Source organism: Zootermopsis nevadensis, unplaced genomic scaffold (assembly GCF_977971745.1).
Source record: "Zootermopsis nevadensis isolate Lab colony 2312 unplaced genomic scaffold, Znev_1.0 Znev_ptg000006l, whole genome shotgun sequence".
Lineage (NCBI taxonomy): Eukaryota > Metazoa > Arthropoda > Insecta > Blattodea > Termopsidae > Zootermopsis > Zootermopsis nevadensis.
In genome coordinates, this window is record NW_028259138.1 from 13018376 (window position 1) to 13039335 (window position 20960).

The 20960-nt window shown below is 39.3% G+C and overlaps 2 protein-coding genes across 3 annotated transcripts in view; one reads left to right on the top strand and one right to left on the bottom strand.

The window, feature by feature from the left end:
• Positions 1–20960, bottom strand: part of LOC110837456 (uncharacterized) — a 516015-nt gene that overhangs the window by 246089 nt on the left and 248966 nt on the right. Inside the window, exon 3 of one of the 2 annotated variants that reach the window (XM_087343744.1) lies at positions 854–1028. In XM_087343744.1, the coding sequence (XP_087199870.1) occupies positions 854–874 (21 nt within the window). In that variant the 5' untranslated portion in view covers positions 875–1028. Of the gene's footprint in view, positions 1–853; positions 1029–20960 lie in introns of those variants that run through there. The other variant, XM_087343743.1, reaches the window with a different exon arrangement.
• Positions 1–20960, top strand: part of CARPA (Carbonic anhydrase-related protein A) — a 279269-nt gene that overhangs the window by 107957 nt on the left and 150352 nt on the right. The gene's annotated exons all lie outside the window — the stretch shown is intronic.

A 20960-nucleotide genomic window follows, 5' to 3' on the forward strand; every position in this document is an offset into this window, starting at 1 on the left:
AAAGCAGTAAAGGTCACCCTGATTAATTATTCCGAGGTCCTACGGCATTCCTAGTGCGCCTTGTGGCTTTAACCCTACTTGCAACGTAGAGGTCAGAACCCCTGCTTTGGGACGTTCCGGGCTCCGATATCGGCTCGCCGTTCGTAAGGCGACTCTAGTCAATTTTTCTTCACTATCCTTGTCAAAAGAAAACAACCCATCGTATAATATTGATAAAGCTTCCTACGGATACCTCAATTCGTGACTCACCATTCTATAATATGTCTCCGCGCATAGAAGTTTCTCTGTGCCAAGTATTACGCCATAAAGGTAACACTGCTCTAGGTTATATGAATCTTACGTTTGACCTTATCTAGGGGTCATAATAATACGTGGTGTACGATATATTCATTCAGTTTGTATTGGAAACACCAAGACTTAACAAAGCAAGCTTCTTAGTAAGTATCGGATTTCTATAAAACATACGTAGCTACTCCGTAAAAACATCTTCAAAATTAACAACAATTTGGATATTTTGTGTCTTCATAGCACAACGAGAATGGGGGCGAAACCTCAAAACAAAAGTAAAACTTTAAAAAGAAAGAATTCTCTAGAAAAAATCGTCAAACGGGATCAGATTTGCGCCGATCAAAAGCAGCTAAGAAATTAGTGACGACGCCGATAGACAGAGGCAGACAGACTGAGGGTTTGACTAACTACAAATAAACTACACGTGAAACTCAAAAACAAGTGAGTTAATACAAAACAATAGCATAACCTACATGAGAAGAACGCACAGTCAACGCAAGTCAGGATCAACAAACACCTCAGACTTTGAACACAGCAAATTTGTAACTAAGAAGACGGTACTTACAGTAAGTGTTGTGTCCACCATGCATTCGACGGCATACGGCCGCAACGTCGTGGAACACGAGCTTCCATACTTCGTAACATGTCTGCATCGATGGTCACTACAGAAAGATGAAATTTTCTTGTCGAGTCTTTCACGTTAGTTGGCGAATCAAATGGAAACAATTTCTTCAGGTGTCCTGAAAGTAAGAAAAAGGTAGTTCAGGCCCAGCCAAGGATCAAATAGGCATCACACTATTTGCCCAATTTCCTTACCCTTTCTTCCGAATGTCTTAGTTCCACGTAACGACTGCACAGCACAACAGAAAAAATACTACTAATGTGCGTTGAGCTTTGGTCACTGTCGACCGTGGTATCGCGTAATGTCCGTCACGTCCGATGACGCTTGAACCCCTCACAGCCCCATTTCACGGTTACGAAATAATTCCTTTTAGAGAATTCTTCCTCTTATGAGGTCTTGTATAAATTCCTCTTTAATAATGGGCAATTTTCTCACACACCCACTAAATCTTACCTCATTAATTAATAATTACGGCTACTTAGCAGGAAAATATGTAGTTTATTTGTATGGCACAGAATAAAATTTACGAAGGCATAATACTTTTATAAAATTATTTTTAAAATTACTCAACTATCACGATCTCAAAGATATGCACTCAATTAATTCCACTACAAAATATTAACTAATATAGTACTTACTCCATGAAGCCGAGTCCTTCCTGAGAAGCCAAAAGTTGCTCAGCCAATCAAGAACTATCCAAAAATCTATGGAACCCTAAGGTTCATTACCGTGTTCACAAAAGCCCACCACTGGTCCCTATCCCGAGCCATATGAATCCAGCCTACACCAAATCATCCTATTTCTCTAAGATCCATTTTAATATTATCCTTCGACCTACGTCTACGTCTTCGTAGTTGTTTATATCCTTCTGGTTTGCACACCAAAACCATGAATGCATGCGGTCTACATACCATAGCAACTCCTTCGCGTAAAATGATAAATTGGTTACGAAATGTTACACATTAATAATATGATATAAACTTTTAAGTACACGATCATGGCGAAGGGTGGCGAGGAGAGGAGAAGAAGGTCTTACAAAAGCGAGTTTAACTCCTCCACAACCAAAGTACAGACACGGACATTAACACATTCTAATAGTTGATGTAACTAAAACCCATTCTGAATAAGAAACTTCTCAGTCACTGGTGTTTTGGACAATTATTTTTTGCTTGGATTCCGGTGGGGATATTTCGGAGCGACGGCGGGCCAGAGAATCTGACGAGAAAAATTCAATCCTTCAAATACGTGTTGAAGATTCATCATTTATTATTCATGGATTAACACAGTTTATAACTAAATACAAATGACTAATTACAGCAATCGTAATTGTAGCTAAATGGTACACTAAATAGCAAGATTACCTTCAATGTTATCCAAGACCTAGAAGCAGAGGGTCATCGCATATTTTAAAAGCACCAAGGTAGCCGGTGAGGATTCAACTGCTTACCCCCTGAATAAACGTGCAAGTCATTATCGATACGACAACCTCCTCGATAATCCAAACTCTTAGTGTTTCGTCGTGAAATTCGGAAGGGCACGTGTTTTCAGGGTTCACGAAAGTCTTGTCTTGGTGATGAGTAGGCTCGCGGTTTCGCTCTGCCGGGTGAGGCGAATGGCTTGAGAGCAAGACCGCTCCTCTCTAATTAAATAACTAATTAAGCAGTCGTAACTATCTAAGTAACTTAACTAACAAACTGCATGGCACACCGTCTTCCATACTTGGTATTCAGTTGATGATGAACCGCCATGTTGTTTTTTCTTAAGCCAGAGTTTCACCCCGCTCATTAAAAGTCCGCCACAATCCCTTATCCTGCAGCAGGGTAAACAATTTCTCTCCGTGTCGCTTTCAAATAATTCTCCCGATCTCTCAGCTGGTTTCTCCATGACTTTTCACAATTAAAATGTTAAATTATTTATTAGCATAATGCATGCTACATACCCATTAGTCTATTTTTTTAAAATAAATCGCTTTAAAAGAATCAATCTCTCCCTGACACCATTTTATCCAGTTTTCCCCACCCACATTTCAATGGCCTCTTGTTCTTATGTATGTTTCCTTGCATTAACTGTTACAAACAATTACGCACATCCTCCTAACCCCGAAATATTTTAACATTTATTAAGGAATCCAGCGATGAACTTTATGTGATCCTCTATTCTGGCACTCGTTCGCTGGCCAGTTCTTTACGCGAATGAAGAGAGCAAGTAATGTCATCATTTCGACCAAGTTTTCCACCGATTTCTTGCAACTTTGTATAACTCACTGCTTATTACCTTCATTTACCTGATATCACATTGTAAACATAATTATGCTGTAATTTTCTTTCAGTGTTAACTCTTTGAAGCCTCACGTTAACCTAAATAATAATTAAGTATTTATCTCCTACCTACGCGTCTCTATTAAAATGATCGACTCATTAATGCTATATAAAGATATTATATTTCATAAGATAATATAGTTGCGTCATATTGTGAAATTTAATTAATTATTCGGATTTGTCCGTCTAATCACAATTCATATTTAAAATTTACAATTAAGATAATTAAAATATCATTTTATGTTCCTCATCGAACAATCGATTTACAATTGGAACATCTTTTTACAACATGTTTCGGTTTCTATATAAACCATCTTCAGGTGTAAAAGTTAAAATTATAAACTTAAAACTTAATTACAATTTCTGATATGCATCTTTTTGGTGATGTTCACTTCCAGATTCATTTTTATATTGGAGTGAATGTTTTTGGAGTGAATGTCTTTTGATGTTCTACATGATCAGTAGTGAACCACATCTGTTCGGATACGTTAGTACTTCCAGACACATTAAGATGTATCTACACTCTCATCTTTGGCCGATATAGAACATCAAAAAACATTCACTCCAAAAACATTCACTCCAATATAAAAATGAATCTGGAAGTGAACATCACCAAAAAGCTGCATATCAGAAATTGTAATTAAGTTTTAAGTTTATAATTTTAACTTTTACACCTGAAGATGGTTTATATACAAACCGAAACATGTTGTAAAAAGATGTTCCAATTGTAAATCGATTGTTCGATGAGGAACATAAAATGATATTTTAATTATCTTAATTGTAAATTTTAAATATGAATTGTGATTAGACGGACAAAATCCGAATAATTAATTATATTTCATCTAAAAATCATACGAGACCCATAAACACATTCAGTAAAAAATATAATGTAGAATTACTGAATGTTAAAGTCGATGTGTCATTACTGTTTAGGTGAAATATTATCCATCAGAAAACTGTTTCAAAAAATAACTGAAAGGTATAATCCAAGAGTATTTTATGCTGTAGACAAATTTAAAGAATCAAGGGAGTCTTTTTAAAAGGAAATTTATTAAGTTCAACTTCAGGGACACACGAGGATGGAAGATCAAGGCACCAAACCGCTCTGATACGTTGTGAACATTTTACACCACGGCACGGCGCCACAATCAGAACACTACAATTCACAACTCTTACCGTGATCTCCAAAAGCTAAATAACTTAACTAGACAGATTCGGAGATGCAATATGCAGAATGGCGGACAGGAAAATCTCTCAATTATGTATCAATGTTAAGCTCTTCGTGGAAGGAACGCATTAATACAGGATGGACTTGCGTATACAGCCTCGTTCTCGGCGAAATTGCTGTGGCTTCGAATACACAAGAAGAATTTTGCAAGGCTGGAGAGACAGCTTTAGGAAAGGGCAGGACACTTTGACAACAGAACCATTAGATGAACGGTGAACAAATATATAAACTATATTACAAATATATATACTATATTTACTAGACGATGGATAATATCCAAGGAAATTTTTATTCAATTGACTCTTCACCATCGTCAAGAAGTTTTAGATTTGATAAATATATAAACCATAAACACATAATAAAGGATGAGAAAATTTAATCAGGGTTTGATATCGAAATATAGATCGTGAGGTCATTTATGTGCATCGTACTTGGATGATTGTCATTTGATGACTTGGAACAAAGTCACGTGTTTTTTTTGTAAATACTTCGCACTCACAAAAAAAAAATTAAAATAGAGAAATTATTGGTTACTTCTGCCATAACACTTTGCCAATTTATTTAAAATATCGTACGAGTGGTCCATAAGAAGCTCCGTAGATCACTCTGACTTTGTTTTACTTCAAGAAGTGTCCTTATTTATCATGTACCTAATAAAATTCGTTTTTGAAGAATTTTATCTAGCATAAATATGAAACTCAATGCGTTCTTACAGATGTAATTAGTGTAGACCTATTCCCAGTCTACATTTAACTCAACGAGGGTAAAGTAGGAAGGAACATTAAGGGTGTCTTTTACCTTACCACCCAACCCAATATTAGATTTATGAGAGGACGACTTGCAGCAATGTTCACCTCTTGAGCGCCTAATTAAATATGAGGGGGAGACATTATGCACTGTACTGCTATGTCAACAGCAGAGCTGTCTGAAGTCTAAAGGCTCTGAAAAGTGCGTAAGAATATGTAAAATTGCAACTGCTTGTATTCCAACATGGAGTAAACACTTCGCATTTCTATTATCACATTCACTGCCGCTGAGAATGTAAATTAATACAGCCGACGGCACAAAATTTATTGTTCATATTTTATAGCAGTAAATAAGTTATGGGGTGACAGCAAGATTTCTGGGCAGAACTCATAAAGCATATTTTTCTAGTCATACAAATCGCTTCGCTCGCAACCAGCTGTTAATGTTAGATTTTTGGAAAATGTGAATTTATAATCTGCCAATGAAATGCATTATATATGAGATGATAATGTTGCGTCATATTGTGATGATTATAATTGTTTAATTTTAACCGTCTAATCACAATAAAATATTTTATTAATTATTAAAATATTATTACTACAATTAACATTTAATATTTTAAATATTTAAAATATTTAAAATAATCACAATAAAATATTTTATTAAATATTAAAATATTATTACTACAATTAACATTTAATATTTTAAATATTTAAAATATTTAAAATAATCACAATAAAATATTTTATTAAATATTAAAATATTATTACTACAATTAACATTTAATATTTTAAATATTTAAAATATTTAATTTTTTTAAATATTAAATGTTAATTGTAGTAATAATATTTTAATATTTAATAAAATATTTTATTGTGATTAGACGGTTAAAATTAAACAATGCATTATATAGTTTATGAGTCATGCGATCTGAACTACTGTGCAAATGATCGTGGTCAATGGTCCAATCAGGTCACATTTTCTATTAATGCTTGTAATTTTAAATATGTTACAGTATTTTATTACTGTAATTAAGTTATTATTATTTATTTACAGGTTCTTTGTAAAAAAAATCGATTATAACCTCAACGTATAAACGTCGAATTACGATTTCGTAGGCATGCTTATAATATTTCTGCACATAAAATTTAACACGCCTACCTTCAATGGTTCAATGTTTATTGCTGTCAAAATACAACAAAATTAAATGTTCGCACTCCCGCCATCTTTTTTTTTCACTCTACAAACGATTATCGTAAGAAATTCGCATGGTCTTCAATAATCTGTTAACATGCATAATTTTAGGACCCTATTAGGTTGCACTAGGGTCACTCCCACCTCAGAAGTTCGCATTTCCGCGTATGTAATATTACCAAGTGAAAGAATTTTAAAAACATGAGTCCGTGGTTTCGTCTCATGCCCCGTGCGAACCAAACTTCGTGAAAATCGGTCAAAACCTATTCAATAGCCGAAAGTTGGGCACAAACACGCAGAGACCACGGACTGTCTTCTGGGTTGTAGCGCCATGTTCTCTGGTAGAAGTTTACCAACGTCTCAGAGGTCCTTGCTGCCTTCATCATCAGGGCATCCTGAGGAAAACCGTCTTTGTACTCACCGCAGTGAAGACCTCATATCCTACATGTCTTAAGCCTGCTTGTATCCTGAAGGAATAATGATTAGGCAACAATTTTATTTATATGTGTCCAATGACTGTACTGTAGGCGAGCCTAGACCCGTCTACATTTGCCATGACAACGCAGATGGATTCTAAATCAAAACAACTGCCTACCGAGGACCGACGTTCTCACTCTGTACAACAAATGAGCCAAATATTCTGATTTTTGACAAAGAGTAGAGCAAAAACTTCGCGACAAAGTAACTCTGTACCTAAAAGAGATAAACATGTGATTTCACGAACAACAGCATTGCCGTGCTTTTAGCTAGCATGTACCATTCAAATCTGCGGTCGTGTGATTTTTCTGGACCAAGCCATTCTACAACTGCACTATACGTAAAGTGGCCTATCTCTTTCTCTCTACCTCGTTCAGTTTATGGCGATCACGGGGAAAATTGTTTTGATGGTATCGTTCGAAACTCGTGATCGGATTCCACAATAAATTCAAATTGTAGAAAGATGCAATTCTTGAATTCATTACGTCTGAAGCCACGAGAAAAATATCGTACATTACATCGGAACTTGCAGAAATTGAATATTTTGGAACAGCGTACGGAATAACTACACACACTTGCTTACACATACACCGGGCGAGTGCAAGTGTTCTCTAAGTGCATGCAGGGAATTCGGTCGCTAGATAGCAGCACTAGCTGAAAAATAGAATGGAGTTCTCTCGCCTTACTCCTTAGGACCAGATCAGACGAGTGCTCCCTACGTATGTATTTATTTTATTTGGTGTTCTGTCTGACGAGAGGTCCATATGAACAGGATCCTTCCATCCTTTTCTCTTCTCGGACTGGGACCTGTTCATATACGTTCTTGGCAGATGATCCAGAAGTGGTTTGCCATTGCCTTCTTCTGTGTGTGAATGGAGTAATTGTTGGGATGCCACGGAGGAAAACTCCGTGTTGCCTAGACCACGGCCTTGCCCAACACAAGTTATAAATTCGGGCACCGCCGGGAATCGAACCCGAGACCCCAGGATTCCAAGGCCAGCGTTCTAACCGCTAGACCAGCGATTAAGTCAGATATAAGTTTCACGTAAAGGAGGGGTTACATGCATTGAATTTAACCAAAATTAAATTAAATTCTATAATTTGCACTATGAAAAACCCTGAAACCTAATTTCTTGGTCTCCTTCCGTATTTTTGAAGAATGGACGGACAGACGTATGACGCGATCTCGACATTATGAGTTCGTTTCATCCACTTCGTGCAAATACCTAAAACGTTCAGCTGCATCGATCACAGCAGAAGACAAGCGAAATGAAAACGGGATGTTTAAACTGACATAATGTGCTAAGGTCCCATTCTTTCATTTCAAACTTTTCATCTGCTCCAATCGTCAAAGTCACACCCTGGTGGCGGTTTCAAGAACTTCTGATTCCATTACTGCCTCCTTCATCAGGAGGCGCTGGTTACTCAGTCACGAGACAAACGTGATCTTCAATTCTATGAGATTTAGAAGCAAGAAAGTATCGTAAAATAATCCGGGTTAAGTGTACACGCCAGCCAGGTGCCGGAGGCAGTTATGTGGGTGTGTTGATTTTGTGTGGCTACCAGCATTAAACCCCGTTTTATTTATGTCTCGTGATTAAATATTTAGAGAAGCGTCTGTAATAAAGTTGAACAGCAAACCGAGTGGAGCCAGAGAAATGTTCACGCTGTGCTGATCATGAAAATAGAACATAAAAATCTTTCAATGAAAGACAATTTAAATAGGCCAGTTTAAACCACAATTCTGTAACATAATAGTCAGGTTTGTGTGTTGGAGCATTATACAATTTCTGAAAAAGATTAAGGATGATGATTTATCATGTATGGCCCTTTCGAACCAGAAAAAGTCCTAATTTAATGAAGGAAAAAAGTATCAATTTACACCTGATGATAAACAATAACACAACAATTTTATTATACGTGCAGTGTGTATCCTGGTAACACAACCCAGTCATTACTAAATTTCTCGGACTACAGCAACTTTGCTAAGTGTTAGTCAGGTGGTTAAAACTCTTTGTTAACCAGTTCATGCTGTCTCCAGATTCCAAACAGATCGACGTTTCAGAGGTGCTTCCAGCTTCCACTATCAGCTCGTCTCTTACTTAGCCACTTAACAGTCTTGTTAGTATGAAGATTTCCGTCTTCTGGGTTGTTGCGCTGTGTAGTCTGGTCGATGTTAACCAACGTTTCAGAGGTCATACTGCCTCCATCATCAGAGTATGAAGATTTCTGTCTTCTGGGTTGTTGCGCTGTGTAGTCTGGTCAATGTTAACCAAAGTTTCAGAGGTCATACTGCCTCCATCATCAGGGCGATGAGTATGAAGATGCCTGTCTTCTGGGTTGTTGCGCTGTGTAGTCTGGTCGATGCTAACCAACGTTTCAGAGGTCATACTGCCTCCGTCATCAGAGTATGAAGATTTCTGTCTTCTGGGTTGTTGCGCTGTGTAGTCTGGTCAATGTTTACCAACGTTTCAGAGGCCATACTGCCTCCGTCATCAGGGCGATGAGTATGAAGATTTCCGTCTTCTGGGTTGTTGCGCTGTGTAGTCTGGTCGATGTTAACCAACGTTTCAGAGGTCATACTGCCTCCGTCATCAGAGTATGAAGATTTCTGTCTTCTGGGTTGTTGCGCTGTGTAGTCTGGTCGATGTTAACCAACGTTTCAGAGGTCATACTGCCTCCGTCATCAGGGCGATGAGTATGAAGATGCCTGTCTTCTGGGTTGTTGCGCTGTGTAGTCTGGTCGATGCTAACCAACGTTTCAGAGGTCATACTGCCTCCGTCATCAGAGTATGAAGATTTCTGTCTTCTGGGTTGTTGCGCTGTGTAGTCTGGTCAATGTTTACCAACGTTTCAGAGGCCATACTGCCTCCGTCATCAGGGCGATGAGTATGAAGATTTCCGTCTTCTGGGTTGTTGCGCTGTGTAGTCTGGTCGATGTTAACCAACGTTTCAGAGGTCATACTGCCTCCGTCATCAGAGTATGAAGATTTATGTCTTCTGGGTTGTTCCGCTGTGTAGTCTGGTCGATGTTTACCAACGTTTCAGAGGTCATACTGCCTCCGTCATCAGAGTATGAAGATTTCTGTCTTCTGGGTTGTTGCGCTGTGTAGTCTGGTCGCCCTGATGACGGAGGCAGTATGACCTCTGAAACGTTGGTTAACATCGACCAGACTACACAGCGCAACAACCCAGAAGACGGAAATCTTCATACTCGCCGTTGTGAAAACCTCAAGTCTTACAATCTTGTTAGTAATTCAGCGAGTCAATCAGACGCTTAGCCTGTCCTTTAATTAAGCATCCCTTTAACTCCCTTAACAAATAATAAAGACAGATGGGCAGTCAGGCTGTCAGATTCCTAGATGACTACGCAGTCCATTACCAAACGAGTCAGTCAGATTATCAAGATTGCAGTCACTTGACTCTAGCTCGGCTACGGCACTCAGCGTGATCTGTTATGTTTTTTATCTTGTTCAGCCAGCGAAATATTTCTTGTCTCGCATGAACACGAAACACGAACCAAGATAAATTGTAGCATCGATAGTGCCCCATTATGTACTGATATTGATAGTCTAGTGGGAAGACTACTTTTCTTACAGCTGCATCTAACCCGCTAAGATAGAGAACTTCTTGTCAAACACAACAACCGAGCTTCACAGCGTGTCTCGAAGTTCTGAGCCCTTATTGACATAAAACTTGGCCCTCGTCATGCCACACGCAGGGTTCTCAACGACACAGACTACGCAGAATCGGACTCAATTGTCTGTTCCTCTACTTGGCTTCACCATCATCCATCACGTTTGCTTTTCTACAATCATTTCGGTACTTACGAGGTGCGATCGGAAAGTTTCCAGACTGCGCGTATAAAAAAAAAAAAACCCGTACACTTATCTCAGGTATTAAATTCATCCATCACCCTCGAAGTAGTTCCCCTGGGAGTGAACACAACGATCCCAGCGCCGCTGCCAAGGCTAGAAGCATCCCTGGAAATCTTTCTTTGTCAGCCTGTCAAGCACCATCTGCGATTCTGCCTGAATCTCTTGCCAAAGACTCGCCAAAACGGCTACGGAAACCTATGAAATGCTAAAGCAAGCATTTGGGGAGTCCGCAATGGGTCGTGCACAAACTTTTGTGTGGCATTCACGTTTTAAAAATGGCCGAACCTCTGTCGATGATGACGAGCGTTCTGGACGACCATCTTCGAGCACAACGCCCGAAAATGTTACGAAGATTCGGCAGGCCATTCACGAAGATCGACGCCGTACCATCAACGACTTGTATGTACGAAAAATAGGCTGTATTATTGGGGCTGCTAACACAATTATAAGACCCACGACGATTTCCTCTTATTATATCGGCGTGATCTTTTTGTGGGTTGTTTTGCAGAGGGACTAGTATTGGCAAGACCCCAAGTTGATCCCGTTAGGGGGTGGTGAGCGTAGAGGCGTTGTTTGGACGACCAACCCTCTCTCTCGGTCAACGTGTAGGCCTACATACCAAGTAGCTGAAACGACGGACAGAAAATGGGAGAAGTTTAGAGTCTCTGTGTCTGGACTCTACTTCAAAGTTTACCGAATTCAGTAAATTCGTCTGCACTTGGACAGCAGACCTCCCACAAAAAAAAGCAAGGCCTCTTCCAGACTCTAAAAGAAAATAAATTTTATTTTTACGACGAAGAATAAATATGTCAATACAATGTACCTTTAAGGCATTCGATGTTGTTGGTGCGGGAAAGCCATCTTTGTGTTTCACATCTTACAGCGCTGGGAATACGTTTCTTCATTAAACTTATTCATGCTACGTACAAACAGGACAATTCCATTAGTACAGATTGTCTACACCTGAAACAGAACTTCGCTCCGTCGCCATGATAATAACTAACATAAAGAAGAAACGATTGGGTGCACGTTTTGGTTTCTTAGCTGAAGTGGTTCATTAAGTGCCATCACAAAACAGCAACCTACTTGCCTACAGATTATTTTTTTTTTATTTTAACTACAACACAATAAAAGGACTATTCAAAAAACTGTTACCATTTTTAAGTTATTTTAAAACTCGCATTTCACGAAAATAAAATATGAGACGCACATGCCATGTTCACCGCAGAAGTTCGCACGACATCCAATGTAATATAACTAACAGTACAAGATTAAGTATATTATATAATCTAACAAAAGAGTAGCCTGAAACAGCCAGAGTAATATAATAAATTGTTATCAGTAAATTATATCTCGTATGAGTTACGTGGATCGAAGGGACGCATTCAAACGCGTCTTGGTAAAGTCTGGACAGACAGGGGAATAATATTAATATGGTTTCTGAGCAAACACGTTTTGAGGATGTGAGCTGGGCTGAAATGCTCAGTCGGATGTTTTTAATGCCGGCGAGGAACCTTTCTTTGTGTGTCCCGACAAGAACTGATGGCCAGCTGGAATTAGATGATGATGAAGATTCTATCTTCGTTTGACTCCTGAGCGGTGGCGCTGTGTTGCCTTGTAGATAGATACCGACGTTTCGAAGAAACATAGTCTCTCTGCCCTGAGGATACTTTGGTATATACAAACAATTGTTCATGATATTACAACTAAGAATACTAACATCGACATTTTCATGGCCACCAGAAAGTCAAACTTCATGAATTAAGACCGTGTTTTAAGGAACTTTATTCACCCGTCCGATTTCGTAAATGCGCACTTTGTAAGAAACATTTCTTATGTATCATAAACTGGTGAATCTGTTTTCAAACGAACAGAAACCAGCAGTTACTAGTTTGTAGCTCACAGTAAATACTTTGGTCCAAGGTGAGACGAGACCCTGAGCTATGTCCAACCTCAGAAACTTGTCTTCGCGTTATCTCGACACACCAATAAAATATGTTTTTTTTTTTTGCAAAATTTCCCGCTTTCCCAAAAGGAATCTCCGCAACATTTTTACTAGTTTCTCTTCTCCACATCTCAGCCTCCTTCGTTCTTCTTAGGCCCAAATATCTTCCAAGAATTTCTTTTCCCCCAACAATTTGTACTTCGTATCCCTGCCGCGAAGTTTCGCAGCAATAAATAAAATTAATAAATTTAAAAAGAGGGTTTTTTTTTGGGAAGTTGACGACATGGTAGAAGTTTCTGAACAAACAGCAAAAAATTTTAAACATGTATATTGCTCCCTTAACTTAACCACGTGTGTCATTTATTTTGAAAATATTTCAAAATGTATCCAAGGTAAAAATGAGAAATACATATCGACCATAAGTCAGACTAAACTGGAATATCATTCATACGAGAAGTAGGATTTGATAAATTACTCTTTCTTTCCACATTTCCTCTCCTTTATCGTGGTTATAGCAATTAACTCTGTAGAATTATTAAAACAACATCAAAGAGGGAGCTCCTCTTCTGTAACTACTTGCCTTCTCTTTTGAGCTTATTTTCCGAAGTGTTGGGTAGGTTTGAACCAAGACCTGAGTATGATAAAAACAGTGAAGATTGCTAGCTCTTTAATTTGATTTCTAAAATTTGGTCATTAACGTTTTGCTTTTGTTTTATTAAAACTTCATATTCAGCAGAAGTGTGTAGATGGAAGATTGTCGGAGCGGCAAATTACTGAACGAAAACACGAGATACTTTTCACGCAGAACAAGGTCTGGGCGAAGCATTCGAAGGCTTGTTCACAAGTTCGGTACAATTTCACATAGGTGACGAATTAACTAACGAACCAATTAGCTAACAAATTAACTAATTAATTCACTCTGTCCGCGATGGTTTTTCACCGCCGTGAGAAACTCGAGGCTCATGAAATTAATTCACTAATGAACGATCTGAGAAGCTGTATGACTGTTTGACTAATTCTGTAATTAACCAACTAAATGCTTATATTGTCAGCTAGTTAGTAGATTAGCCTAGTAATAATAAATGTTAAGACAGCATATTCCTTCGAAATATGGTATTACCTCAGAATTCGACGCAATAAATCAACAAATTTACCAGCCCTGTGACCACATGCAACCGAAGAATCAACACCGCTGACAAAGAGATTTATTCGCATTGAGACAACATTTTTATTCCCCGTTCGATTTCAAAAACCACTCAGCTCTCAACTAATTTCGACAAAATTTCGTATTTGATTTAAACACTTAAATGGAACACTTGTTACTTTATTCGAACTTTTAAATGTAACCTTATGAAAATTCCCAAAACTCCTCAACATGTAAATATGCAATTTAATGGTAAAAGCAAATAGCTTGTGCACCATGCCATAAAAGTGTATGGTGACGCGAAGGTAAATCTCCACCCACCTTTAGAAAACAGCACTATATAAAGTAATCAGCTAAAAGGTCAGGCAGCTTTAACCGGGATAAAGCTGCCCATTTTACATGAGGCTGGATGAACCCCAGATAAAGTCTGGCGGTTGCAATGGAGAGAAAAATTACCCCATCCCTTGCAAGGATAAAGACTGACAAACCTAAAACACTTACAACCCGAATGTTATTAGGACCTGGAACTTAACAAACGCTTTAAGGCGGCAAATATTTAACGAAATGCAAGAAAAACTGTCAACCTCTCCGGTTCCTTACGACATTTCAGTGCCGTGTCCTTAATAACCAGTGTCAATGACAATTAACAATGCGAAACAGAAAATAAAGTAGGCTGTCTTCTTGGTTGTAGCGCAGTGTAGATGACGATGGAGGCAGTAAGGACCTCCAAAACGTCGGTAAACCTCTACCAGACTACATGGCGCTACAATCCAGAAGGCAGTCATCTTCAGAATCACCGCCGTGTACACCTCAAATCCTACTTATAAAACGAAGTATTGGAAAAATTACTTCTGTCCTAGAGGTGGGAACGGCTTTAAAAGTCAAAAGACCACTCGAAATTACGAAGTCGACGTTTGAATATTTCCATTCTTACTGTGTGATTTATTTTATTTATTTAGTGCTCTGTCTGACGACAGGTCCATATGGACAGGATCCTTCCATCCTTTTCTCGGACTGGGACCTGTTCATATACGTTCTTGGCAGATGATCCAGAAGTGGTTTGCCATTGCCTTCTTCTGTGTGTGAATGGAGTAATTGTTGGGATGCCACGGAGGAAAACTCCGTGTTGCCTAGACCACGGCCTTGCCCAACACAAGTTATAAATTCGAACCCGAGACCCCAGGATTACAAGGCCAGCGTTCTAACCGCTATACCACCTCATCTTATTATTATTTAGTGTTCCGTCTGACGACAGGTCCATACGAACAGGATCCTTCCATCCTTTTCTCGGACTGGGACCTGTTCATATACGTTCTTGGCAGATGATCCAGAAGTGGTTTGCCATTGCCTTCTTCTGTGTGTGAATGGACTAATTGTTGGGATGCCACGGAGGAAAACTCCGTGTTGCCTAGACCACGGCCTTGCCCAACACAAGTTATAAATTCGAACCCGAGACCCCAGGATTACAAGGCCAGCGTTCTGACCGCTAGACCACCTCATCTTATTATTATTTAGTGTTCCGTCTGACGACAGGTCCATACGAACAGGATCCTTCCATCCTTTTCTCGGACTGGGACCTGTTCATATACGTTCTTGGCAGATGATCCAGAAGTGGTTTGCCATTGCCTTCTTCTGTGTGTGAATGGAGTAATTGTTCGGATGCCACGGAGGAAAACTCCGTGTTGCCTAGACCACGGCCTTGCCCAACACAAGTTATAAATTCGGTGATGAACTTCTTAAGACTGCGTTCAACACATTGCCGACATCATGTCTGGCATTGAAAAACAGATTATACGAACATACACCTCGATAAATAAGAAATAAAGAAAGACGATAATTTACAGCGCAAAAATATTTATTAATCCTCGAGAATAAAGGGACACATTACGGCACCAGCAATTCTCGACACCACCTCCCCCTTCTTGCACTGAAAGGAGACGAATTTATTATTGTGAACGCCGCTGGCCCTCTTAATTTGTACGTCAGATGCCGTCTAACTAAAGTTCTACACGGTTTTTTCTTCAGTCCCTCCAACAGAATTCCGAAGTATTTGACTTCAAACAACCCATTACCATCTAATTCCAAATCTTTATCTACTTATACGTAATTTGAGTTTTCTCTTTGATTACGAGCTCTCTAACCACAGCAACTGAAACGTAGTCGTCAAACAACTGAATTATCTATTATCTACCGGTGCTATATTTAATCACGTTAATAGGATTTGAGGTTTTTACGGCGGTGAGTTTGAAGATGGCTGTCATCTGGGTTGTTGTGTCGCGTAATCTCGTAGAGGTCTTCAACATATAAGCGCGTTCAAAATATTTTGGTTACAAATATGTAAATCAGATTCCTGCATTCGTTTGTAGCGACTGAATAAAACAATTTAAAACCAGTCGCTTGTCAGGCCAGAGATTCGGACCACCTGACAATAAGGCCATGTGCATTACGGCACGAACAACGTGTTGTGTCGAAGGTAAATTAAAAGCTGACGCTCTGCACTTTACGCCTACAGCAGTGATCTAATCTCGATGGGATGTTTATCGGCAAATGATGTTGCGTGCTGACTGGAGGAGTGACGGCGCCAGAGTCTGATGAACGATCGTAAACTTTCAGCAAATCGAGATCTCCGCTAATTTGCCGGCTGGCGCCACTGCGGCGAACAAGTGATTGTTCTTACTCAACCTACTTTTCTTTAAAGGGAATTAAGGCTTATTACATCATTAAACAATTATGTATTTGAAGATTTCCGTCTTCTGGGTTGTTGCGCTGTGTAGTCTGGTCGATGTTTATGAAGCTTCCAGAGGTCATACTGCCTCCATCATCAGGGCGATGAGTATGAAGATTTCTGTCTTCTGGGTTGTTGCGCTGTGTAGTCTGGTCGATGTTAACCAACGTTTCAGAGGTCATACTGCCTCCATCATCAGAGTATGAAGATTTCTGTCTTCTGGGTTGTTGCGCTGTGTAGTCTGGTCGATGTTAACCAACGTTTCAGAGGTCCTACTGCCTCCGTCATCGGGGCGATGAGTATGAAGATTTCTGTCTTCTGGGTTGTTGCGCTGTGTAGTCTGGTCGATGTTAACCAACGTTTCAGAGGTCCTACTGCCTCCGTCATCAGGGCGATGAGTATGAAGATTTCTGTCTTCTGGGTTGTTGCGCTGTGTAGTCTGGTCGATGTTAACCAACGTTTCAGAGGTCCTACTGCCTCCGTCATCGGGGCGATGAGTATGAAGATTTCTGTCTTCTGGGTTGTTGCGCTGTGTAGTCTGGTCGATGTTAACCAACGTTTCAGAGGTCCTACTGCCTCCGTCATCGGGGCGATGAGTATGAAGATTTCTGTCTTCTGGGTTGTTGCGCTGTGTAGTCTGGTCGATGTTAACCAACGTTTCAGAGGTCCTACTGCCTCCGTCATCAGGGCGATGAGTATGAAGATTTCTGTCTTCTGGGTTGTTGCGCTGTGTAGTCTGGTCGATGTTAACCAACGTTTCAGAGGTCCTACTGCCTCCGTCATCAGGGCGATGAGTATGAAGATTTCTGTCTTCTGGGTTGTTGCGCTGTGTAGTCTGGTCGATGTTAACCAACGTTTCAGAGGTCCTACTGCCTCCGTCATCGGGGCGATGAGTATGAAGATTTCTGTCTTCTGGGTTGTTGCGCTGTGTAGTCTGGTCGATGTTAACCAACGTTTCAGAGGTCCTACTGCCTCCGTCATCGGGGCGATGAGTATGAAGATTTCTGTCTTCTGGGTTGTTGCGCTGTGTAGTCTGGTCGATGTTAACCAACGTTTCAGAGGTCCTACTGCCTCCGTCATCAGGGCGATGAGTATGAAGATTTCTGTCTTCTGGGTTGTTGCGCTGTGTAGTCTGGTCGATGTTAACCAACGTTTCAGAGGTCATACTGCCTCCGTCATCAGGGCATTGAGTATGAAGATTTCCGTCTTCTGGGTTGTTGCGCTGTGTAGTCTGGTCGATGTTAACCAACGTTTCAGAGGTCATACTGCCTCCATCATCAGAGTATGAAGATTTCTGTCTTCTGGGTTGTTGCGCTGCGTAGTCTGGTCGATGTTTAACAACGTTTCAGAGGTCATACTGCCTCCATCATCAGAGTATGAAGATTTCTGTCTTCTGGGTTGTTGCGCTGTGTAGTCTGGTCGATGTTAACCAACGTTTCAGAGGTCATACTGCCTCCATCATCAGAGTATGAAGATTTCTGTCTTCTGGGTTGTTGCGCCGTTTAGTCTGGTAGACGTTTACCGACGTTTCGGAGGTCCCTGCTGCCTCTGTCATCGCCCTGATAATTAAATTATAGGATGAAAATGCAAAAGGAGAACGTTCACTTCCTGTCGGAACAGACTGTACTCTGATGGCCATTTATACCAGAACAGTTTGGTGAGTTTCATAGTTGTGTAATTGGAAGTTGAAATTGAAACTTGCGGAAACTAAGAGAACAAAGTTTTTTTAAAAAAATTGAATACTGTTCTGTTTAAAAACAATAAACCACACGCATTTGTTCACCGCCATTGCTTGTTTCACGCAAGCGTCCATATTTGCCTGGCTTCAGGAAGGCAAGCAGTCTTACAGTTTCATTTATGTTGTGTGTCTTACAATCTAAAGTAAATTGACTTACGTTTACAAGTTTAAAGGCAGGCGCCATCTGGGATCAGCCTGATTGTTTCGTGGCATTCCTCAGGCTCTTCAGAAAACTACCTGGATATGGCCTTACAGTAGGCTACGGCCACTTCCATTCTTTCAATTCATCATTTATAAACAATTCATCTTTCCATTTACAAATATCCTTCATATACATAATGCAGTTGTAAATATTTAAAATATAAACAGATAAAACAGGAGTTCAATGAAAATAATAATGGAGTCTAACATAGGTAGGCGTGTATTTATTATATACACTTAAGTTTATGATTCTTTAAGCTGTGAAGTGCCGAGCGATGCTTCAGAGTGCCGACAGATTTGCGTCTTATCTGCAGCACCTCTGAACAAATGGAAGGAAATGCAAGAAACGTGGATGAGAGTTAGATCGATAGTGGACTGTCTGTCCGTCCGTCCGTAAAGCACGACCAAACAGAGTTTAACCGGATGTGTAACCTTCTCAGGGAGGCATAAATTGGTAGACAGAACTTTATTCGGTCTTCGTCCGCGCTCTGTTCGACGTGAGGGGTAGAGAACTCTACCTCTCTTGAGAATTAGGAACCAGTGCTGCACTCTGTACGTGCCGGAGTGCGATAACAGTTCCAAGAAGACCGAAGGAAAAGTTTTTGGTCTTGCGAAGGGACAGCCTTTATTTCTTTCAATGTTAACTCAGGAACGAAACGCATTTCGTTCAGAAAGTGTTTGCAGATAGGAATGAAACGTTTCCTGTGTTCAGATAACGGGGAAATCCTTAATTCATCCGCCATAATTACATTTGGAAACATAAGTCAGCAGCGCCGTGATGTTCTCAACAGATAGAAACAAGTTCAAAAGAGCCCTTCAATCGCAGTACAAGAGACAAGGACGACGATGTACTTTTCTGCCCTTTTAAAGACGAAGTTTGGCTTCTTATACTCTAAAATATGACTATAAATTAATCCCAAGGGACCTGAAAATTCTCCCTTCCAAGACAGTATTCCTTTAACGGAAGACAGACTTACTTCTAAGGAAAAGTGTTTATAAAATATTCTATAATCCATGCACGCGGAAACGCGCGTATTAATAATGTAAAATTGTTTAATATAAGAGAAGACCTTAAACCCATTTAAACGTGTTTTATAAAACTTGTTTAAACCGCATATGAACCAACATTTATGAGGATACATGTTCGAATAATTTCTACAGAAACTTAAGCTTTAGTCGTATATCAACAAACCAGAACAACTTACGTTCCTGTAAAACTAATGATAAGTCTTAATATATTTCGTCTTTGAGGAATGTGAACACAGTTCGTCAGCGACCAATTGCAGTAACAAGCACTTCGACCTTTATGGCTCAATTCATATTTGAAATGAAATCACTCGCTCAATAAATAGATTACACAGTATACAAAGCAAATTTCTGGCGTATTTAAACAAACATTGCTCTAATCTGGCACAGAGATCCTAATTAATCAATACGTTCCGGTAGGTGCCAATTTCGCTTCGGTGGAAAAGTAGGCACAGCTTCCGCAAAGCTGATGCAGCTAGAGACTTACATCATTCCCAGGGGGTCAACGTCAAACCTCAGATGTGCCCGAGTCAGGTAACCCTCACTAGAACACGACCACGTATGGCTTGCATAGCAGGGACCTGTTCGTCGTGCATTTCCTTATACTTCGGATTGAGAAACGACAATATTTCTCGCTCGTTAAGGACAATAGTTTCTACTTTTCACTTCAGATGTTCCGATTTATTCATCATTGGCTTAACACTCCATGTTGTATACTGATGAGAGAACGAGTCACAGAAGCAAGGTGACTGTCTTGTCTCCTCAGAACAAGGCGGTCGTCATTTGAAGTGATTTAGTGACTTGGATAGTGTCACCATCTTTGTGTACTCTAGCTCTGAAGAACGGAATTAAAGACATTTCTAGAAACGAAAAAAAAAATACGTTCGAACAACCTGGACGATAATAAAAACGTCATCATCCCTTATCAACGAGAATCATTAAAAGTATAAACTGCCTCAACAACCAGGAACTTGATGGCACATTATAATTCTCGAAAATAAATTAATGTTAGAATATATATTATTTAAATCTTGTCCGTCTAATCACAATAAATTCTTATTAAATATTAAAATATTACATTAATTAACATTTAAAATATTTAAAATATTAAATGATGTTCTTCATCGAAATATTCGATTTACATTAGACCATCATATATCGAATATTTCGATAAAGAACATCATTTAATATTTTAAATATTTTAAATGTTAATTAATGTAATATTTTAATATTTAATAAGAATTTATTGTGATTAGACGGACAAGATTTAAATAATATATATTTATTATATCACAATATGACGCAACTTTACCATCTCATTAATGTTAGAATTATTACTTCACAATATATATATATATATATATACGTATATATACATACATATGGACGCAGCGTATAATGTTCCAGATCTCATTTTGTTTCGAAAGGC